At 42.1% G+C, this 24,786-nt stretch overlaps 1 protein-coding gene and 1 pseudogene across 9 annotated transcripts in view; one reads left to right on the top strand and one right to left on the bottom strand.

The window, feature by feature from the left end:
- LOC118456097 (protein NLRC3-like) overlaps positions 1–24,786 on the top strand; it is a 559,092-nt gene that overhangs the window by 511,536 nt on the left and 22,770 nt on the right. For all 9 annotated transcript variants that reach the window (XM_087845764.1, XM_087845761.1, XM_087845758.1 and 6 more), the window contains one exon: positions 24,252–24,425. In XM_087845764.1, the coding sequence (XP_087701890.1) occupies positions 24,252–24,425 (174 nt within the window). The remainder of the gene's footprint in view (positions 1–24,251; positions 24,426–24,786) is intronic.
- Positions 8,401–9,640, bottom strand: LOC148101063 (uncharacterized; annotated as a pseudogene).

Below are 24,786 nucleotides of genomic sequence, written 5' to 3'. Positions count from 1 at the left end.
TATATCAGGACAGAAAGTCATTTCATCTCAAATGGAAAACAGCTTTATTTGGAATAACCAGCACTATCAACTGGTTTGGGATCTCCACCAGTTTCATGTCTTTACAGCTTCTCCAACAAAGTTCCTGTAAAATCAGCATTTTTGTCTTTATTGGTTTGATAGTGATTGATTATTCAGTCCCAATCTGCTGTCATCTAAAGAACAAAATGATGTTTCTATGAGTCAAAAAGCTCCAGATGTTGTCGGCTTCACAAAGAAAACAAAGATTAGGAACTTAAACACAAAGAGTTTGGAGCCAAAATGTTAGCAAGCTGCTCTTTTTGAAATGGCAGAGGTACAGTGGTGTCTAACAGCACACTGTGGAAGGCAAACATGTTATTGTTGGATGAAACTTCATGAATCCTTTGTAGATTTGAGCTTTTGGAGCCTTTCTTTTCTCTTCAGGTGTACAGATGCTGAGGAGGCAGGTGAAGCAGGTGGAGCTGTTGTAATGCTGGCAGAGGGTGTGTCTTAGTAACTCTGTGAGGTAGAACTGGATCCAACATTGTGGATGTGTTGATGTTGGAGCCATTAAGATTCTCTGGCCACACTGTAGGATTTCCCTTTGATTCACTGCGGGGGCATTTTGGAGTCTGTCAATGAAACTGTTCATATTTGTGTTTGACACCAGTTTATAGAAACAGAGAAATGTGTCATGCTTTTGTTCGGCCTCCACAAATATGCACATTTGTTCATTGGTTGGACTTTTTGTAAGGAGACACATTGAAAACCATGTTAATAAGATCTTGTTGTTTCCTGCGGATCCGACACAGAGAGTGGACTTCAGACAGAAACCGTGGAAGAGATTTTAGAGGCCGTGTGTGGCAACAGGAAGTTTCTGTATGTTTGCTGATCTTACATGTGGAAAACAACACGTGATGTTTGTGAAGTTCTACAATGATCATTGTTCTCACAGCATTTTGAGTGGGAACAGTTCAAACTGAGAGTAGTGGGAGTTATTTACTGATTGAAACAAGCTGAATGTTTCTGTGCACGATGAAGATCAGCAGCAGCTCAGCTGATCAATGAACTGACATCTATCAGTCATTTCATGAGATGAAGTCATCAGCAGACATTTGTTCTAACTGTGTGATAAATGTCAGAACGTTAGGGCTCTGCTTTAGTCACTACTTGATGATCATTGGCTCATTGTTGAATCCAGTGGCCCTGTCTGACCTCTGACTCTTTGCTGCAGGTCTTCTGTGTTATCTCCACTTTCATGTCTGATCTTCTGCTGCATCGTCTAAAATAAACATCTGGATCATTTCCAACACTTCAGTAGATCTTTAGTTTGTACAAAACAAAATAACACATATTGTACTATACTGCCCACTTCCTGATCTTATTGGATCTGTGTGTGAGGTTGGTAAATAAAGAATAAAGACGTATCTTTAAAGCCCTCCGTGGCCAGGCTCCTGCCTGTATCAGAGATACTGACTCCATGAGCCCACTCGCTGCGTCAGAGCTTCTGCCGTGGCCTCGTTCCAAAGACTCATTTAGTCACTAAAGTTGATCCGGCCTTTGCGCTCCACACATCATGACCAGAATTTCCAGCCTGAGGATCCCAGAAGATTTGAAAGCTCTCAACTTCCATTTTTTTGGCTTTTTCTATGTGCTGATGCCCTTTTCTGTTTGAAGATCCAGGATTGTTTGTGTGCTGGATTCTGGATTTATACTGTGTACATATGTACAAATTGGGACAGCTTTAGTCAGAGCACAGTCTGTCCTGTGATTGGCTGGTGCACCCAGTTGGGGGTAGGGGCAAATGCCCTCTTTAAAGCTGGAGTATGAGTACAGGTGGAGGCACTAACAGCACCTTTTTCCTCTCTCCTGGGAATTGATGTTAGGCAATGCTTTCTGGACACATTTGAGCTTTTTGACCTGAAGGGTCTGTGGAGCCTGGATCTGCTTCAGCATCTGCTTGGAGAATGAAAGTCATTGCAGACAGAAAGCCTCAGAGCTTTGAAGGAGAGGCTGCAGGAGCCCAGAGCATAAACTGCATATAAAAGATGGCCTGTTTGGAGTGAGTGTATTTGGAGCAGATGGTGGAGCGCTCAGTTTCCACCACTTTTGTTTTTCAGTAATATTTTCTATCCTCCTTGTAGATATTGGCAGTTTACCATATCACAAAATGCTCACGTCTTTGAATCCACCTGATTTGTGTTATTTATATTAATATAAATATTCTTTTTATTATTTTGCAAAATTATGGTCCCCACGGGACAGTCACTACAAATATATGGGGCGTATGTTGCTCATGAGTTAGAGTAGATCAGCTGATGGTCAGACGGTTGGTGGTTTGTGTGATGGAAATGTTTTTATTTTTTGTATTAATCAAAAATTTTTAACACTTTAGTAATAGTAATATTACTTTTTGTCACTTAGTTATATACATATAGGATAGCACCCCAAATGCATTTTATGCTTTACACTGTTCCAAAAAATAGTAATGTCAAAGGATCTTACTGTATATTTTACAGTTTTGTACTGTCTTACTAGAATATCATTAAATTTACATAAGTAGACTGTGATCTTTCATGTCAAAGGTAAAATAACATAACATCACTGTAAATATAGTAAAACACAATTTACTTGTTTTTTAAATATATTTTTGTGTACATATGCATATTTAGATTGTAAAAATACATGCAAAATTTATCATAATTTCACAAATATTTGTCTGTTATGTGAGAGAATGATCTGTTAAATTCAAATGTAATACTATGGAAAAATATATAAAATGATCGAAAATTAATCAGAATAATCAATAATTAAAGGAGTATTTGAATTATAATTTTGCTGAAAATTTCATGTCACCTAGGTCTGATTCAATAATTCAGAGGTAACAAGTGAAAATATAATTATTAGCAATAAAAACTAAAAAAAAAAACATATTGTAGCTTGTTGGGGGAACAGCTAGTTCTCTCCCATCATGCCTTGGGACATGTGCTGCTGTTTAGATGTTCTTGTTTTATTGTTTATTGTTACGTTACTTTTAACTGTTATCTTGAATGTTGTGTTTACGCCGTGGTGCAGAGTCACTGACAGTTGTTGTTTTGTAGAGAGAGTGTTGTACCATGAGTGACTTCTGTAGTGCTGTTGTTCAACCTTGAGGCCCATTGTCACACCAGCAAGGGTTCTAATAAAGAGCTTCCCCTACCAGCTTGGGGTTGAATAATAATCTCAATCTCTCTCTGTGAGCTTCTTTGATAAGATTCCTCTGCATGCCACAATGTAAAACATTGCACGGCCTGTAACGTGCAGTGGAGATGAATCCAGCCGTGGAGGTGCGCAGGTGGATAGCGAATGAGCAACAGCTTCTGCCTTTCCAAAAAGTACTCATTTATTTACAATATCAAAAATAAAAGTGCTACCTCTACCACACATTACTAAATAGCACACTAGTCCGCGTACACACGGGAGCATCCATTACAGGAGGAGTGCGAAGAAGAACAAAAAGGGGGTCACACACCAGTCATGTGACAGGAGGCGCCGCCATGTGGTCACACACTGCATTACAATAGCAACTGTTACATAGTCCCCCCTGGTGAGAAAAAGGCTGTCCTCAGCCGTACACAGCTGAAAAAGCACACACCACACCTAACAGTACCCTATACATAGAGGTTACAGCTAAGATTGGTGCACACACACAGGGCAAAAGACCATTTAAAAATGAAACTGGTGAAAATAAGACGAATATGTACAGTGGAAAATCAGTTTTCTTAGTTTTTTCATTGTTTTTTTTTTTTAAGTAAATGCCAAGAATGAACCTTAACACACTAAAGAGCCATAAAACTGGATTAAGTAGAGCAAACAGAAACATCTACATATCATGACTCAAAATAGCAATGTAACAAGACAGCATCAAACAGGTTTAACCAAAACATTTCACTTCAGATCAAGCCTGGTTGTGTGAAAATCATTAGTCCATCTTTTGTTGCTCCAGCCAGACGTAACTCTGGGGCAACGTCTGGGCCTGAGATTGTAATGTTCACCAGCAGCTGGGTGCTGGACAGATCTGGGTGAAAGACTGTCTGAAACAGCTCCCACACCAGAAGAAGAGTCAATGTCCGGTAAATCAAAGGGGAATGGCTCAGAATCAATGTCAGTGTCTGCAGGGGGGCCAGGGTGGACCTGAGAGTCAGAGTTCAGATCCTCTGTGGTCTCTTTCCCAGCAGGCGATGAAACAGAATGTTCTTTGGAAGTGAGAGAGTCCCAGGTATGGAACGGTTGCATGTTCACAACATGATAAACACCTGCATCCACACCGGAGTCCACCCAAGTGAGCCTGTAATTAACATCACTGAGTCTCTGAGATATACACAATGGTCCCTCAAACAGTGGTGCAAGTTTAGCAGTAAAGTTAGACTGAGCGTCTGACCTGGGGTGCATCTTAACTCTCACAAGGTCACCAACACGAAACGTGGCATGTCGATGTCTCAAGTCATAGTAACGTTTTTGTCTGTCATGGCTATAGTCCAGAGCTGTGTTGGCGTGGTCATGAGCTTCCTGTAGGGAGGCTCTCAGAGTCTCAGGGTAAGGCACACCTGGTTCATCAACACCTGCTGTAGAAGGCTGAGTGATAAGGTCAAGCGGGGTGTCTAACTCACGACCATAAAGCATCATGGCAGAAGTCATACCTGTACTGTCACGGGGGGCAGTACGCAGAGCAAAGCAAATCTGAGGGAGAAACTTGTCCCATGATGCATGCTTATCACCTACATAAGCGCTGATTGCAGTTTTCAGAGTCCGGTTGACGCGTTCAGTAGCATTTGTCTGAGGTTGATATGCCGTAGTGAGTCTGTGCACCGAGCCTAAGGCAGAAACAACATGTTCAAAAAACTCACTCACAAAAGGAGACCCTCTGTCAGAAATCAGGTAAGTGGGTGTACCCTGTCTAGCAAAAATGTCAGTGACGAATTTACCAGCTGCTACCTGAGATGTAGCTTCTTTGACAGCGCTGGCTTCAACGCAGTTAGTCGAATAGTCAACAAACACGATCAAATAAGCATTACCAGTGGGGGTGCGGGGAAGTGGCCCAACAAAATCCACACCCACATACTCCCAGGGTTTCTGGGGGACAATGGGAACCATAAGACCGGCTGCTTTTTTCTGACTTGGCTTGGTGAGTTGGCACACTGAGCATGAAATCACATAGCGTTTCACATCAGCTGCTATTTTGGGCCAGAAAAACCTAAAACGCAGTCTAGCCAATGTCTTAGAAACACCCAAGTGACCTGCTGTGGGGTGGTCATGGTAATAGTCCAGCAAGGTGCCTCTAATGCAGACGTTCCCAAAGTGTGGGGCCCGCCCCCTAGGGGGGGCGCAGAGCCATTGCAGGGGGGGCGCGGCATGAAAAGGGAAAAAAAGACAAAAACAACGCTTGGACACTGCTAGCACGGGCGCCCACACAAAGGCAAAGCAGGAGATGAAGCATAGCTGAATATGTTTCCAAACCAACTTCATTCTAAGCCAAAGACTAGAAAATATGGTGAAGCATATCTTCCCTTTGGTTTCACCTGCACAAGTGCTGAGGTAGGTCTCCTTGCAGGATTGGTTTTCCCTTTGTTGGGAGCAGCGCTGGGCTGTTTAAATCATGGACAAACAGTATCCCACATTCTTGATTTGTAGTTCACAAACACTTGTTGTAATGACTAACTACTCCTGACATTTTGGAGATGTTAGCTCTTTATACAGTAAAGTTACAGTGGGATACAAATAACATCAGGCTGATCCTGCCACAATTTGTTCCCCGGTTCAAATCACGGACAAACAGCGTCCAACAGTTGTTTATGTTTTTGGACCTATTTTGCAGAGGGATTTTTTGAAAAATGTATTGATAGCAATGTTGAATATTATTACACAGAAAAAAACAACTACATGTAAAATAATTACACCGTGACGCCTCTGCCTTTGTAAATGGAGGGACAGTAACTGCATGTATATGTAAGTGTGTAAAACCTGCAGATAGTCAGATTAACAGTATTTCGTCTCTACCTGCCATTCTGCAATTCATCTCATGTAAACAATAACGTGCACACAGCGTGACGTGAAAAAAGGCACATACCTTTGACATTGCATGACGAACTCTGTATTCCTCGTCCAGTAAGCGCAAAAAAGGAGTTTTAAAAAATCTCCATTCTCGGTGATTCGAAACGCCGTTTACGTGTGGACAAAACAGCTGCGTTTTCAAAAATACCCGTGTAGGTGTGGACATAGCGTAAAAGAGTTAGTAGTTTATTTTCTTACTACCTGTAATTTATTGCAGATTACTTGTAATTATTTGCTTAATTGTTTACTAAATGTTTGAGGTGTGAAATAAACCGCAATGGAGCAAAATATGGGTGTGTGTGGTTGGAGGATGTGTTCGTGCGTGCGTGCGCGCGCGTGAGGGGGGGCGCAAACATTTTTCTTGTAAAACAAGGGGGGCCCAGCAAAAAAAGTTTGGGAACCACTGCTCTAATGGAAGTAGGGGCAAACAGTTTCAGCTCTTTCAAAGGGTGCAAAGCACATGTGGACTTGGGTTCTCTGTAATACAAAAGAGAGTCATACACAACATGCTGTAACAAGGTGGTACTGTCCGAGCTGTTCAGAGTCTGCTTCAATGTCTCTGAGGAGTGGATCTGTGACATGATCGTCTAACTGCAGCTGTCTCAATTGTGAACGGTCAGCCAGAATGACGGGGGGCAGAGTACGAATGTCCAGGCTGCCCATAACAGCATGATCTGGTAAAAGATCAGTCGGCCTGTCACAGGTCAGAGGCAAAGGGTTGCGTGACAGTGCGTCGGGAACTTTGTTTTGTGCACCAGGTTTGTGCACTATTGTGAAATCAAAGTCCTGCAAACGAAGTGACCAGCGGGCGAGTCGGCCCGTTGGGTTTTGACGAGACATGAGCCACCTGAGACTGTTGTGGTCAGTGAAGATAGTAACATGAACACCTTCAACATATGGGCGGAAGTGTTCCAGAGCCCATATCACAGCAAGGCACTCCTTATCTGAAGTGCAGTAGGGGAGTTCAGCTTTGTGAAGGGAGCGACTAGCAAAAGCCACAACATACTCACGACCCTTGTCATCCTTTTGCATCAACACTGCCCCAAGACCAATGTCACATGCATCGGCGTGAATGGAAAAGGGACGGTTGAAGTCTGGAAATGACAGGATCGGGGCTGATGTGACATGGTCCTTCAAAGTGTCCATGGCCCTTCGACAGCTGTCGTCCCAGTGGAAAGCATTGTCCTTTCTGGTGATGGCGTGAAGAGGTTCGGCATGGCGGGCATAATACTGAATGAAGCGCCGATAATAGCCAGTCAAGCCAAGGAACTGACGGACGTGTTTCACCAAGGTTGGGGTATCAAACTCCTTAACCGCCTTTACTTTGTCTGGATCAGGCCTAACACCTGATGATGTGATGCGGTACCTGAGAAAGGTGAATTCATCGAGGCAGAATTGGCACTTTTTGAGCTTCAATGACAAGCCAGCAGCTTGGAGTCTGCCCAGCACCTCCTCAAGATCCACCAAGTGCTGTTCAAAGGTAGGTGAGGCGATAACAATGTCATCCAGGTAGACTGCGCACGTTTTGTAAATGAGGCCAGCAAGTACAGAGTTCATGAGTCTCTGAAAAGTTGCAGGTGTGTTGCAGAGCCCAAAGGGCAGCACCCGAAACTGGAAGAGACCGCAGTGAGAGATGAAGGCATTTTTAGGCTTCGAGTCCTCTGCTACAGCAACCTGCCAATAGCGTCGCGCTAAGTCCAATGTCGAGACAAACTTTCCCCGTGCCAGAAAGTCCAAAGACTCATCTACATGAGGCAGGGGATAAGAGTCTTTTCGGGTAACTTGGTTGAGCCCTCGAAAGTCCACACAAAACCTTGGTTCCGCGACCGCTCTATTTACAATGACTACAGGAGCTGCCCAAGGGCTTGTGGAAGGTTCAATGATGTTGTCCTTAAACATTTGTTGCACTTGTTCTTCAATCACACGTTTCTTAGCAAGTGACGTGCGATAGTTCTTGCTGAGCAGATTGAGTAAAGCATCCTTGTTTTTCTCTAAGAGACTTGCTTCAGACAGTTTGGCTGTTAAGTCTGAGCGAACCAAGTCCAAAGACATCAGTGTTCCAGGTGAATGTGAGTAATCATTTTGAAGGTCCTCTTCATCGTTTGCGAGTGGGCAGGGGATGTCCTCAATGTAGACTGTTCTAGTGGGAATGTGAATAGAAACAGAAGCTCTTGCCATAAAATCCATTCCCAGAATGAAAGGAGAGGACAAATCTGGTATTATTGCAAAACGCTGGTAAAAGTTCTTGTTCATGAATCCAATATTGAACCAAATAACACCCTCAGGGATACAGGGAGCATTATTGGCGAGGTTAACTGCAGGACCATTCCACTCACTTGTGTTTCTAGGGTAAGAGTCATTTACTTGAATGAGATCTGTTCGTACAGCCGAGAGGGAAGCACCCGTGTCGAGGGTAGCATCCACAGATGAAGCATTGAAGTTCACTTTCGTTCTTAGTGGGGTATTCCAGTGGACTTGTGAAAAATTGTCTTCCAAGTGTCCAAGACTGTGTCCACCCTGTAGTGAATCGGGCGTGTGAGGCTCCGTTAGTAACTGGGGGAAGGTTGGCCTCTGTGAAATGTCCTCCCCCCCCTGTAGTTTCCCGACTGCCTGTACTGTGGCTGGGATGTGGTGCTGCTTAATTCCACCTTTTCATGGCTAGGGTCAGAGGGGCCAGGTGCCGGCAATGGCTGGACTTGACATTCAGCTTGTTTCAATCAGTAAATAGTTTGAGGCTCGTTGTGGCAAATGAGGTTGGGTGTTACAATTTGGGCAGGTGCGTGTAGTGAACCCTGGCTGAGAGCATTTGAAGCAGTAAGGTTCAGGCTTATAGTTGTCTTTGCCACATAAAGCAGGCTGTGGTCTTTGTGGTCCAAGCACTGAGTGAAGCTCATGAGCACGTAGCAGCAGGTCCATTACAGAAGTGACATTAGCGCCATACAGGGCAACTCTGTATTTTTCAAGAGCATGTTTACTAATTAGGTCGATTCTGTCTTTTTCAGGTGGAGGACCCTTCAGCTTGTCAAACTCACTCAACATGTGGGCAACAAAGGTTGGGAGCGGTTCGTCCTGAGCCTGAACACTATCCAAAATTCCTCTCAGGATGCGTTCTTGGTTTTTCTGAGGGCAGAAAAACTGTCTTAAACAGTTGACAGAATTGAGCCCATGATGTGATGTGGGAGCTCAATGTCTTGAACCATTTCCCGGGATCTTTTGCAAGAAAGTGTGGCAGTTCGTTTAGCAATTGCCCATCGGTTAGGTTCAATGAGGCTTTGTATGTGCCAACTGCATTTAACCAGTCCTCAGGTTGCACTTTGCCGTCCCCAGCATACACAGGAGGCTCCAGTTTGGCATGATGTAAAGCTGCCGCAATCACTCTGGAAGTGCTGCTGAGCTCGAGTGAGTGAGATGGGAGGAAAGGATTTGTAGGTTGAAATGGGTTGCTGGGCAGGAACGGATTGGTACTGTTGGTGGGTTCAGTTTTGTCCCTCGCAGGAACATGAGGTGTCGATGTGGCCATTGGGAAAACAGGAGACTGTGGGACTGCAGGAGGGGGAGGGACTCTGTCTGAGTCAGAGTCGTCTGGGTAGTGTGCCATTGCGATTTCAAAAAAAAATTAAGCCGCTCCAGGGCACAGCGCAGTTATTGATATAGCAGTAAAAGAGTCAGTTAGGTCAGACTAGAAAGACAAAACTGCAAAAATGTGTTCAAGATTAAATTTAGAAAAACCACAAATAAAATTTCGCCCAACAACTGAAATTAGACTGGAGTGATCAGAACCATGTTATTACAATAGCATGGCTGCAACACTAGAGCTTAATGCAAGATTAGTTTTAAATTGTTTCGTTATACTGAGCCGAAGACCAGCACCAACGGTTGTAGTCGACCAAGTTATCACTTACATGTGCTACAGTCAGTCTAGTCTCAGCAGAGGGAAAGGGGAATGAAAAGCCAGCAGAAATGTTCATGTCCAGGCTCTCCACAGAAGAATTAATCCTTAGAAGACGAAACCAACAGCACGTCCAAATAACAAATCCACGGAGTCCATTCGCGTCGCGGAGTCAGCTTCTCTCTTTTTCTTTCTCCCAAGCGGAGCAGCGGCACACCGCGGTATCCAGAAATTAGTCGGGTCCCACCTGAGCTGAGGCTGCGGCCATGGCTGGGGAAAACGTCTGAGCGTCCGCAAAAGTGGGGGGATTTCAGAGACAGTTCACGTGCTAGAAGAGAAGAATCCTCGGCGGGATACAAAAATCGTCTGAAGTCCAAGGGGAAAAAGTTTGGGTGCCAGTTGTAACGTGCGGTAGAGATGGCCTGCATTTGTATAGCGCTTTTCTAGTCCTTAAGGACCCCAAAGCGCTTTACACTACATTCAGTCATTCACCCATTCATTCACACACTGGCGATGGCAAGCTACATTGTAGCCACAGCTGCCCTGGGGCGCACTGACAGAGGCGAGGCTGCCGGACACAGGCGCCACCAGGCCCTCTGACCACCACCAGTAGGCAAATATGGGGTTAGTATCTTGCCCATGGATATTTGGCATGCAGCCAGGAGGCAGCCTGGGATCGAACCACCGACCTTCTGATTAGTGGCTGACCTGCTCTGCCACCTGAGCTACAGCCACCACAGATGAAGCCAGCCGCGGAGGTGTGCAGGTGGATAGCGAATGAGCAACAGCTTCCGACTTTCCAAAAAGTACTCATTTATTTACTATATCAAAAATAAAAGTCCTACCTCTACCACACATTACTAAAGAGCACACTAGTCCGCGTACACACGGGAGCATCCGTTACAGGAGGAGTGCGAAGAAGAACAAAAAGGGGGTGACACACCAGTCATGAGACAGGAGGCATTACAATAGCAACTGTTACAGGCCACGCTGTACTAATTATATATTTTGAAAAAGAAATGTAGAGGTAGGAATTGCAATTAATATAACTCTCAAAGTATTCACAACATTCCTGAACAGAAATAGGCCTCTGCACCTGGGGTGAGGGTGTGGCCATGAAAACAATGTGACATGCCATTGGATGTTGGGACACATAATAACATGACGCTAAGCATCGGCCAATGAATGTGAACTAACAACCACAAGGTCGCGGGTATGGCTGCGACCGTAGGAAAAAATCCTAATATGAAGGTATCTTACTGTGCATTTTACAGTAATGTTCTGTTCTTCTAGAATATCATTAAAGTTACGTAAATAGACTTTGACTTCACATTTCAAGTGTAAATTAACGTTAAATCACTGTAATATAATAAAACATAATTTTCATGATTATTAAATGTATCTGTCTGTACATATGCATATTTGTACAGACAAGTTTCAGTCTCTCACAGGAAAAGCTGACAAATGTTTAAATACTGAGGAACCGAATCCACTGACTATTCTTTTTTAACAGTCTGGTGTCAAAGCCTAACACAGACAGAGAGTGAGGGAGACAAAGTGGACTGAATCAGACTGGGAGACAATGACAATTTTTAGGAAACAATAGTAATAAATTATCATTCATCTGTGAGTTGTAGAGAAAACCACTGTGTTAAATTGTTAGTAATTGAGTTCATAATTTGAAATGCCCCATTAATATTTAAATCTCTTGGTTTCTGACACTTTTGGATTACATTTACCTGAGAAACAAATAAAAGAATACCTGTCTGAACCTGTATGTGGGACAAAGACTAAACCACTAACAGTAATATGACTCTTACTAGAGGAGGGTCACTTCCCTTTTGATTCATTGTGCCTGTGTCCACTTCCTAACACAGGCAGATATTCCTTCATTTTCTGGTTTTAAAGTTGAGTCTGTTGAAAAAATAATGAGCAAAACCTGAAAAATTTTGACATTCTAGCTAATTTACTTAATTTTTAATAATTTACTTTAATTTAATTTCAAATCTATGTATTTATTTTATTTATTGTTGTTTTCATTTTCACCAGGCTTGTTCTTAATTGTTATAGTTGTTGAATACAGTTGTAATCCCATCATGCATTCATATTGGTGTAAATTGTAATTAAACTTTATTTAAAAAAAATAAGAATGAGAGAAAAAATGGTGATCTGCTTTGTCTGGATCCTGTCCAACATGTTTAAGCCCCAAATAAAAGAAGTTCAGCTGTTACTTCCTACAACACACAGGAAGAAAGAAAGCTTCCTCAAACTTTAAAGAGGAACATTTCTCTAACTGTTTAAATCCACACAGGAAGTCTCTGGGGTTGATCCACTCTCAGGTCAGGTCAAGAGTGACTCTCATTTCTGGTCAGATAAAACAGACACGCAACATCAAATACACAACCAGTCCTTTTTAAAAAATCACTGGCTGTTCTCACACAGAAAGAACTGAAGTGGATGCAGTGCGTCTCTAAGCTGTAAGTACTTTTAACAACCTGCCAAATATGTTTTATCCATCCATTTTATCCAGTGTGATTTACCTGTGCAGGTAAATCACACTGGTCTGAAATAAGAAGAATTGTGTTTTTATTCATAAATTTGAGACTGTGGTGAAAAAGATGGTGAAAAGATGGTGAAACTGATGGTTCACAATCCTTTTATTAAACAGCCGTGTATGTGAACACACCGTAAGAGCTACAACATACAGAATAAAAACAAAAAACATTAGTAAATCAAACAGTGTGTTACCTTTAACCCTTTACCTTATTCATTAATCACAAATTAATTCTCTTTACCTTACATAACAAATAACACTAAAACTTGTAAATGATTGCATATAACAGTGAAATCGTTGCATCGCTGCCTAAACATGATGACATGTACGTTAGCACCCTCTAGTGGGGGAAAACCTAGCCTTCATCCTTAGTAGCGGTCAGCAGCTATATGATCCATAAAACAACAAAGTACATATCCACAGGACAAACTTTGTTACAAACCTTGTTCCCTGATCAACCAGGTGCTAAGGAATTGCTTTCAACTCTGGATTGCACCTTAATAGCCGTTCTTTTTCCCATTCCCGTCCATTAACCATAGAGCACACTTTCTCTCTGTGTATTAAAAGTCGCGCTTCTGCTATATGGTTTATGCCACTTGATTTACGGCACCTCGTCGCTCTGTGACTTTCAAAATAAAAACATCCGCTGGGTCCAAGCTCCAACAATATAATAGCCACTCATAAGTTTACACAACAATTTACAAAAGATTAATGAGGTCATTTACACTCAGCTACTGCCATGTTACCTTTATGGAGATGAAAGCTTAAAAAAGTCCCTCAAGGATTTATTTCAGTGTGGCAGGTGTGGTGATTAAGTTACCTGTTGCTCCAGGGCTGAAAATTAGTGATGTGCGGATCGATCCTGAAATATCGATTCCTTCGATACCAATGATTTATGTTCTAGAATTGATTCTCACATTAAAATATCGATATTTTAGTAATTTACAGTAAATTTGGAGTTTATCATTAACAGGAACACAGTGGAAAGAAACTATATCATTCGGATTGTCTACATTCAAAGGAACTACGTCCTCTTCCGCCTTTCATAGTGAAATATGGCTGTATAAATGTCTCGCAGCCCCTTGGCGTGCGCACTCACAACAATGTCTGAGCGTAATTGGAGTCATGTGCGGACTTATTTTACCTCCACAAACAGCTGAGACGTGGTTTGCGATACATGTGGCAAAAAAGTGCTCCAAGAGTGAGGTGTTGTGGCCATACTAGGGAGACATTCAAAAGGGCTGTTGGGGGGGTTAAATACATTTTACAGGGTTTATTTATCAGATAAAATACGTTAAATGTCACCGTTTATTTTATTTATTTTTTATTTTCACTTGTTAGATACAGGACAGACTTGAATGAGGAAAAGAAAAGGGAGAAAGGAAGAGGGGGAAAAACTGTGGAGAAGAGGGACGGGGATAAAGGGCAAAAAAAACAAAAAGCAACTAAATAAACAGACAAAAAAATACATCTATCAATCACCTGGATCACCTGTTGAGAAAGAAAAAAGAAAACAAGCAGAAGAAAAGGAGAGCAATACAATACGTGGGTGACTGTAGCTCAGGTGGTAGAGCAGGTCATCTACTGATCGGAAGGTTGGTGGTTCGATTCCTGGCTTCGCCTAGTCTGCATGCCAAATATCCTTGGGCAAGATACTAACCCCAAATTGCTCTCCGATGCATCCATCGGAGTATGAATGTGTGTGAATGTTAGCTATAAAAGCACTTAGAGAGATGTGCTTGTGCGAATGGGTGTGAATGGGTGAATGCACAAGTTGTGTAAAGCGCTTTGAGTGCTCAGATGAGTAGAAAAGCGCTATATAAGAACCAGTCCATTTACCAATAAACAACATCACAATGATATATGGGAATATGACAGTAAATACTAAATATTAAACATTATTGTGCAGCACGTAAGATCGACAGCACAGTGTGCTTTGAGGTAGGAGCCAAAAAGGGTGTAGTTTGTGTGTGTGAGCACCCGTGTGTACACCTGTGAGCATCAACGAGCTTATTTTTAAAAGGTTCCTACATGTAATGATCTGCTAGAGGGTGTGGGGGAGCCACAGCCCCGTCCTCCAGGGCATGAAGCAGGTATGGAGGAGATCAAAACTCCAGACATCCGTAGGCCCTTAGAACACAAGAGACCAAGGAAGACCAACCATCTATAATCCAGTTTTGAGATCCTTCCCAGACACATTAACGCCCACTTACATCCTGGGCCATCTGACCTCAGGAAATCACATGATAGGGTGGGGCCAGGTTTCACAATGAGCTCACCCAAAACTCTGGCTGATTGTGACCCACACCTGCTTTCACATCTTGGCTCATGTGATTAGGTAGAGGATCATCAGGGGGTCCTTTGTCCCTCTTTGGGGGGGAAACTCTCACTGGGTTTAAATCTGGGACTCTCCACAATTTGATCCTTGGAACTGAAGAAGCTTCTCGGATGAGAGGTGAAAAGTCTTCAAGCAACTCAAAGAAGTCCAGACGCTTTTCTTTCCAAGCTCCTTAGAACACCTGCAGTTCCTCCCTCAGCATCTGCTTTTGGGTCAGTTTACAAAATACAGCGAATACCCTGCCGTGAGTTTCACGTCAATATACGTGCCTCAAGTGGCCCATGGGCCACGAGTTTGAAACCCATCATATAAACCAATCTATCCAGTTAACTTTTCACCATTTAGCAGGGCAAACCGTGGGGATGTGGGGAAAATAGCTCCCAAAATGAAGGACTCTTCACTGCGAATGGTAAGTTTATTTACAGTGCGAAAACAGGCAATAAATTCCCGTGCTCTCCCTTCACTCCCATGTCGTGTCTTCCCTAAAGGTCCGTGTCTTTGTGCTCTCCGCTCCCATGTCTAAGCACTCCCTGTGCTGGCTGCTTTCTAGCGCTCCACACTTCTCTTGGGGAAACAAACACACAAATTTAACTAAGCTGAAGTCTCATGCAATGATCCCGGGTCGGTGGAGGCTTCACCACACCATTAAGTAGCTCCCTCCGCCGATACTGATCAGCTGTAGGTGTGTGGCATCCTCCTTGGGCGTGGCCAGTCATCCACAGGCCTGACGGTGCCTGTAGCCTGGCCTCCTGGCTACAGCCGCAACAACGCACACACACACACACCTCCCTATACATAGACTCATGGAACAAAACCCCAGACAGCAGAACAGTGCACACACATACACCAAATAATAATAATAATAATAATAATAATAATAATAATAATAATAATAATAATAATAATAATAATAATAATAATAATAATAATAATAAATAATAGCAACAACAACAGTCCACACTGCTCACGTACCCCGAGTCCTCCAGATCCGGGTCCGTGACATAACTATAAACCAGTTAACCTGGAATACTGGGCATTGTTACTGAAGTAAAGCTGCTCTCTGCCATTTCTACAGCCATGTTTGACCTGCTGCTTTGTAGGACTACAGCAATGGAGGATTTGGAGGCTGAACTTGGCTCTGTGACACTTTTTTTTAGTGAACTGATGAAAGCTGTGTCTTAGATGGAGTGGCTCAGACATGACCTCTGCAGCTCTCAGTTGATGTGCACATGAATGATTTGTGTGACTCTGGATACTGTAGCTCCAGTGAAAACTAAGGTCTCTAATCAGAAGTACATGACCCCGTGGTATAATTCTCAAACACGTACCCTCAAGCAGACGACTCGTAATCTGGAGAGGAAATGGCGTGTCACAAATTTAGAGGATCATCATTTAGCCTGGAGAAATAGTTTGTTGCTTTATAAGAAAGCCCTCCGCAAAGCCAGAACAGCTTACTATTCGTCACTGATTGAAGAAAATAAGAACAACCCCAGGTTTCTCTTCAGCACTGTAGCCAGGCTGACAAAAAGCCAGAGCTCTTTTGAGCCAACCATCCCTTTAACGTTAACTAGTGATGACTTCATGAACTTCTTCACAAATAAAATTTTTATCATTAGAGAAAAAATTACCAATAATCATCCCACAGATGTAATATTATCTACAGCTACTTGTAGTTCCATTGATGTTAAGTTAGACTCTTTTTTTCCAATCGATCTTTCTGAGTTAACGTCAATAATTACTTCCTCCAAACCATCAACGTGTCTTTTAGACCCCATTCCTACAAAACTGCTCAAAGAAGTTCTGCCATTGATTAATTCTTCGATCTTATATATGATCAACCTATCTCTAATAATCGGCTATGTACCACAGGCCTTCAAGGTGGCTGCAGTTAAACCTTTACTCAAAAAGCCATCTCTAGACCCAGCAGTCTTAGCTAATTATAGGCCAATCTCCAACCTTCCTTTCATATCAAAAATCCTTGAAAGAGTAGTTGTCAAACAGCTAACAGATCATCTGCAGAGGAATGGTTTATTTGAAGAGTTTCAGTCAGGTTTCAGAGCTCATCACAGCACAGAAACAGCTTTAGTGAAGGTTACAAATGATCTTCTTATGGCCTCTGACAGTGGACTCATCTCTGTGCTTGTCCTTCTTGACCTTAGTGCAGCATTCGATACTGTTGACCATAATATTCTATTAGAGCGATTAGAACATGCTGTAGGTATTACAGGTATTGCACTGCAGTGGTTTGTATCATATCTATCTAATAGACTCCAATTTGTGCATGTAAATGGAGAGTCCTCTTCACACACTGAGGTTAATTATGGAGTTCCACAGGGTTCAGTGCTAGGACCAATTCTGTTTACATTGTACATGCTTCCCCTAGGCAGCATCATTAGAAGACATAGCATACATTTTCACTGCTATGCAGATGACACCCAGCTCTATCTGTCCATGAAGCCAGATAACACACACCAATTAGTTAAACTGCAGGAATGTCTTAAAGACATAAAAACTTGGATGGCCACTAACTTTCTGCTTCTCAACTCAGATAAAACTGAGGTCATTGTACTCGGCGCTGAAAAGCTTAGAAATATGGTATCTAACCAGATTCTTACTCTGGATGGCATTACCTTGGCCTCCAGTAACACTGTGAGGAACCTTGGAGTCATTTTTGACCAGGATATGTCCTTCAACGCACATATTAAACAAATATGTAAGACTGCGTTCTTCCATTTGCGCAACATCTCTAAAATTAGAAATATCCTGTCTCAGAGTGACGCTGAAAAACTAGTTCATGCATTTATTACTTCCAGGCTGGACTACTGCAATTCATTATTATCAGGATGTCCAAAAAACTCACTGAAAAGCCTTCAGTTAATCCAAAATGCTGCAGCAAGAGTACTGACAGGGACTAGAAAGAGAGAGCATATTTCTCCTGTTTTGGCTTCCCTTCATTGGCTTCCTGTTAAATCCAGAATTGAATTCAAAATCCTGCTCCTCACATACAAGGTCTTAAATAATCAGGCCCCATCTTATCTTAATGACCTTGTAGTACCATATCACCCTATTAGAGCACTTCGCTCTCGCTCTGCAGGCCTACTTGTTGTTCCTAGAGTATTTAAAAGTAGAATGGGAGGGAGAGCCTTCAGTTTTCAGGCCCCTCTTCTGTGGAACCAGCTTCCAGTTTGGATTCGGGAGACAGACACTATCTCTACTTTTAAGATTAGGCTTAAAACTTTCCTTTTTGCTAAAGCATATAGTTAGGGCTGGACCAGGTGACCCTGAATCCTCCCTTAGTTATGCTGCAATAGATGTAGGCTGCCGGGGGATTCCCATGATGCATTGAGTTTTTCCTTTCCAGTCACCTTTCTCACTCACTATGTATTAACAGACCTCTCTGTATTGAATCGTATCTGTTATTAATCTCTGTCTCTCTTCCACAGCATGTCTTTATCCTGTCTTCCTTCTCTCACCCCAACCGGTCGCAGCAGATGGCCGCCCCTCCCTGAGCCTGGTTCTGCCGGAGGTTTCTTCCTGTTAAAAGGGAGTTTTTCCTTCCCACTGTCGCCAAAGTGCTTGCTCATAGGGGGTCATATGATTGTTGGGCTTTTCTCTGTATCTATGAAGCGCCTTGAGGCGACATTTGTTGTGATTTGGCGCTATATAAATAAAATTGAATTGAATTGAATTGAAATTGAATTGTTTCCTCTGCAGGTGATGGTAGAAAGTGTGTGTGTGAGCTGATGTGAATTGAGCAGCATGGATCAGTGTGAGGACAGAGAGGAGGGAGTCCCTCCCTCTAAAAGCACTCTGTGTGGGGAACATGAGAGCCAGACCAAAGCTCAGAGGTGAGATGACCATCTCTAACTGTCCATGACTCTTCTCCATGTCACAGCTCAGCACTCACATCACTGCTCCATCATTATTCACAGGAACCCACCTGGACCTCCACCCAGCTCTGTGTCCTTACAGAGTGACGAGTTAAAGAGAGTTGGTTCTTCTCCTGAAGAGAGGTAGTATGTGTGTAAATGTTGTTGTAGCTCAGTGTTTGTGAATAAAGCCTCCATCATGTTTAATGTCAGCTCAGCTCTTTTTCACACACACTTTTATGTTTGTATGTGAAGTGGCGTGTGTTGAACCATCTCAAGGACCAGAGTTATCCCATCATCAGAGAATTGTCATAATTATGATTGTGATGAATTCCTTATTGGTGCCACATTCCTGACTCTAGAGCAGATATAGAAACTTCATGTTAAACAGGTGCCAGTATATATGAAAATCTCGATAAAACTAATTTGAATGTTTATCTTATTCTGGAGTCTTGCCCATTTATTTTCTTTATTTGACTTCATAGTTCATGTTTTTTTAATAAGTGATGTCTTCTAATGTGATCAGTACAGACATCGGTTGATAAAAAGCAAAATTCTAAAGATTTTAACATCTCTTTGTTTCCTTTTGACAGTTTGATCAGTTCTATAAGTTCCTCTTTAATTTATATTTTAACAGCAGTGTTGGAGCTGAAGTTCGAGTAATTTAAATATGTATTCCCACAAGAGGGCACATCACATCTACTCATTGATTCATTAGAATTCAGTATCCAGTGTTTTTCCCATAATCCAGATTAAACATGTAATCTTCTGTAAAATATACTGAATCACTAAATAGTAGATATGATGAGACTATGATTTACATGCTCTCTCATGTTTTACAGGTCAAAGATGGAGGCATCTGTTCAGGAGCAGCTGCTCAACATGTTGGATGATTTGGGAGAAGAGGAGCTGGAACGTTTTCGCTTTTACCTACAGAATGGACCTGGAGGTCATTTCACAACCATCAAAAAGAGCCGACTGGAGAAAGCAAGCAGAATGAGAACAGTGGATCTTATGGTGGAGACATACACTACTGACCATGTGATGGAGGTGGTGAGGTGGATTTTAAAGAAGATTAAAAAAGGTCAGTCAGAAGAAAAAAAACAACATTAGACAGTCAGTACAGTATGCAGACACGACATTAACACATTCATAAAATAAACTGTGACGATCTGTTTTAGGATAAGTTTTAATTTTGTCTTTTTTCCTCATATAATTTAGCACAAATGTTATATTTACATTATTTTGAAGCCATGCAAGTTTTAATTTTTTAAAAGACGAGCTCATGATTCAAGGCGCACATTCCTCCAACAGGCAGTCCCTCAGAACTGGAACCTTCATTGTGTTTATCAGAAGGTAAGACTTCTGATCTGTTTGTCTGTAGATTTTGATAAGGCAGAAACACATGAAGCATGAGCTGACCAATCAGAGCTCTGTTTGTTCCACATGGCATTTCGGTAGCCTCAGCAGTATGCCTAAAGTGTGAGCTCTAATGAGTGAACATGTGTTTGGTTTAATCATCTCTAACTTTATGCCACTGTATGCAAAAGAAGTAACCTAAATATTGATATTCTTTAGTCACATCAAGTTAAAACAGAAGACACAAAGTTACAGAGCTTTAGGTTATGTTTAGGTTATGTTTGAGGGTGAACTGAATGTTTTGAATTTCTGAAAAATGTATTAAAATGTGACCCACCCCCCTCACACACACACACACACACACACACACACACACACACACACACACACACTTTTCCATAGAGTTTACAAGACTGCATCATTATATTTCCTTTTTTATGTTAAATTGCCAATACTTACAATATAAAATGTAATATTTTCAGATGTATCACTCCAAAATTACAATCCTGAGTCCTTCATATGCAGCATATAGAATTTCAGGCTTTGCCTCTAATTTTATTGTGGAAAAAGACCTGCTGGAGATCAACAGTCTCTTTTTAAAAAATTGAGAGAATTTCATTTACCTGAAATTGGATGCACATCCACACTTTGTAGCATTTCTTTCTTCATGGAAATCAGAGATGGTCGAGTAAAAGACCTAATTTGATGTGAGAAGAAATGACTCAAATGTCTGACGAAGTTTAAGATAAAGTTATCACAAAGATGCAAAAAGATAAATAATAAAAAAAGGTCTTGACACTTTTTAAACTGAGTAATAACCTGATTTACTGTTTTTAATTCAGAGGTTCTTCAAAAGTGTTGTTGTAAACTTAAATCTAAGCTGAAGAAGAAGTTCCAGTGTGTGTTTGAGGGGATCGCTAAAGCAGGAAACCCAACCCTTCTGAATCAGATCTACACAGAGCTCTACATCACAGAGGGAGGGACTGCAGAGGTCAATGATGAACATGAGGTCAGACAGATTGAAACAGCATCCAGGAAACCAGACAGACCAGAAACAACAATCAGACAAGAAGACATCTTTAAAGCCTCACCTGGAAGAGATGAACCAATCAGAACAGTGCTGACAAAGGGAGTGGCTGGCATTGGGAAAACAGTCTTAACACAGAAATACACCCTGGACTGGGCTGAAGACAAAGCCAACCAGGACATCCAGTTCATATTTCCATTCACTTTCAGAGAGCTGAATGTGCTGAAAGGGGAAAAGTTCAGCTTGGTGGGACTTGTTCATCACTTCTTTAGTGAAACCAAAGAAGCAGGAATCTGCAGCTTTGAAGAGTTCCAGGTTGTGTTCATCTTTGATGGTCTGGATGAGTGTCGACTTCCTCTGGACTTCCACAAAACTACAATCCTAACTGACCCTAGAAAGTCCACCTCAGTGGATGTGCTACTGATAAACCTCATCAGGGGGAAACTTCTTCCCTCTGCTTACCTCTGGATAGCCACACGAGCTGCAGCAGCCAATCAGATCCCTCCTGACTGTGTTGGCATGGTGACAGAGGTCAGAGGGTTCACTGACCCACAGAAGGAGGAGTACTTCAGGAAGAGATTCAGAGATGAGGAGCAGGCCAGCAGGATCATCTCCCACATCAAGACATCACGAAGCCTCCACATCATGTGCCACATCCCAGTCTTCTGCTGGATCACTGCTACAGTTCTGGAGGATGTGCTGAAAACCAGTGAGGGAGGACAGCTGCCCGAGACCCTGACTGAGATGTACATCCACTTCCTGGTGGTTCAGGCCAAAGTGAAGAAGGTCAAGTATGATGGAGGAGCTGAGACAGATCCACACTGGAGTCCAGAGAGCAAGAAGATGATTGAGTCTCTGGGAAAACTGGCTTTTGATCAGCTGCAGAAAGGAAACCTGATCTTCTATGAATCAAACCTGACAGAGTGTGGCATCGATATCAGAGCAGCCTCAGTGTACTCAGGAGTGTTCACACAGATCTTTAAAGAAGAGAGAGGATTGTACCAGGACAAGGTGTTCTGCTTCATTCATCTGAGTGTTCAAGAGTTTCTGGCTGCTCTTCATGTCCATCTGACCTTCATCAACTCTGGAATCAATCTGCTGGAACAACAACAAACAAACTCCAAGCGGTCTAGCTTTTTTAGAAAAAAAGAGTCTCTTCACCAGAGTGCTGTGAACAAGGCCTTACAGAGTCCAAATGGACACCTGGACTTGTTCCTTCGCTTCCTCCTGGGTCTTTCACTGCAGACCAATCAGAGTCTCCTACTAGGTCTGCTGACACAGACAGAAAGTAGCTCACAGACCAATAAGAAAACAGTCCAGTACATCAAGAAGAAGTTCAGTGAGAATCTGTCTGCAGAGAAAAGTATCAGTTTGCTCCACTGTCTGAATGAACTGAATGATCGTTCTTTAGTGGAGGAGATCCAACAGTCCCTGAGATCAGGAAGGCTCTCCACAGATAAACTGTCTCCTGCTCAGTGGTCAGCTCTGGTCTTCATCTTACTGTCATCAGAAAAAGATCTGGATGTGTTTGACCTGAATAAATACTCTGCTTCAGAGGAGGCTCTTCTGAGAATGCTGCCAGTGGTCAAAGCATCCTACAAAGCTCTGTAAGTACATTTGTACTCATGTCTTTACTTAACATCCAACTGTGTCAGTGATTTATTTCTGCAGGCTTTCTGTCTTTGTATGAATTTGTATCATAATTTTTTTTTAATTTCTTCAATACAACTGTAACGTCTTTAATGGCTCAAGAACTCGTTGTACTTGAGATGCTGAATCCACCATGAACTCTGATCATCACTGCTGCTTTTGTGTTATCACTCTTTTTTAAAAAACTGGGGCTGCATGTGCCTAATGTTGTAATACTTTATATTCAAATGCATACCTAGATACTAGATACTCCTAGATACATTTCTGGTCTATTTTTAGTAGCAAATGTTGGTGAAACACCGTCTTTTCCATGTGTGGCGGCTCATGCATTAAACAAAGCTTTTGCATTACTCAGTGAATCATTGCAGCCATAGAAACATCCTTAGTTGCACTATTTAAGCTTACTTTTTTGGGCGCTTCTCAGGGTGTCTTGAGCATTACTTCTTCACCCACCTTTCTCCACTTTCCATGTGTTCATGCTCTGCTGTTGAATTGAAATGATGATTAAACTCTGCCTCTGTCTTCCACAGTGTGTTTTTGTTTCTTTTTTGTTTTTGGCCTGCTCTCTCCCCTCACTCCAAACTGCTCTTTTCATCATTCTTATCATTGTCTTCAAATTAACTCTCACACTGCTGTTACAGCTTACCCGGCTGAGCAATGACCCGTGTACTGAAGGTTAGAGGTGTGACTCCAGGGCCTGGGTTTGAGTCTGCCCAAGACCATACCTGTGTGTCATTCTGTCCGCCTTCTCTGTCCTATACAGTGAAGACAAAATGCCTCAAGTTTTGAAAACTCTTCCCCTTCTTCATCTTCCAAATCATCTCTCTCATCTAAAATCACCATATTCTCTGAGAATCTTTTTGCAATCTTGAATGATAAGGATCCAAGTGGGTAAAGTTATTTATTTGTTGTGTTCTGATTGGTTCCTGGGATAGACTGTGAAATACACTCGGCTGCCAAAATTACATCCAGTTTAGAAGAAAAACATTGACTGAAGTGTTTGTTTCATCATCCTTCACAACTCATCCACCAGGTGTCACAAACTGCAGCAGTACAAAGCATGTCTTACTGGATGGCTGCAACAACCAGTTTTACCTACCTTTCGTATTTCCTTACAGCATGAGTATAATATTTACTGAACCGAGTCATCTTCTGTAATCTTGCTGCTGTGAATGTCCCTGCTGTCCACTGCTATATTTTAGTATCAGGCTCTAAAATGTACAAATGGATCTAAGATTACATTTACAATTACGAGTCAGAAATTATGTTTCTTCTAGATTTACAGTTTGTTTTCATGTCTTCTGATTCAGAAGGTGGAGCAGGTGCAGTTTACAAGGACTAAGTGCTGATATAGAAGGACAGTTGTGTTCTAATCAAGCTGTCTAGTTAATCATTGATTGTATTGCATGCTGGCTTTTAAAAAAGATGGTTTCATTTTACTGATTTAATTAATTTGTTTGTTTGTTTGTTTTCAGACTAAGTGGCTGTAACCTCTCAGAGAAAAGCTGTGATGCTCTTTCCTCAGTTCTCATCTCCCAGTCCTGTAGTCTGAAACAGCTGGACCTGAGTTACAATAACCTGCGGGATTCAGGAGTGAAACTTCTGTCTGCTGCACTGCGGAGTCCACATTGTACACTAGAAACTCTCAGGTCAGGATCCTAACGTTCCCATTTAAAGTCTGAATGATATTATTTTATAAACAACCGAGCTTTCAGAATTGGCAAGTGACCTTTTATTTATCTTTGGATGGTGTCGTGATTCTTCAATATTGAGGATAAGAACAAACCAGCACTGGCCCAAATGAGTTCAGTCAAATGATTATTTTATTAAACACACACGTGGGAAGATGTATAAAAGGCACACTTCAAAATGGTTTTAATATGTCAGGGTTCAGCCCCTTCTTGAGCCAGCAAAGAATATAACATGCATCAGTTACAGTTAATGACAGTTAAATAAGTTTCCGTTATCCGCAACTTTTTGCCATACATGGCTGTTTGTTTCAACAGTCTC

Source organism: Neolamprologus brichardi, chromosome 9, assembly GCF_056152115.1.
Source record: "Neolamprologus brichardi isolate AB-2024 chromosome 9, ASM5615211v1, whole genome shotgun sequence".
Lineage (NCBI taxonomy): Eukaryota > Metazoa > Chordata > Actinopteri > Cichliformes > Cichlidae > Neolamprologus > Neolamprologus brichardi.
This window is presented reverse-complemented; position numbering and strand designations above follow the sequence as displayed.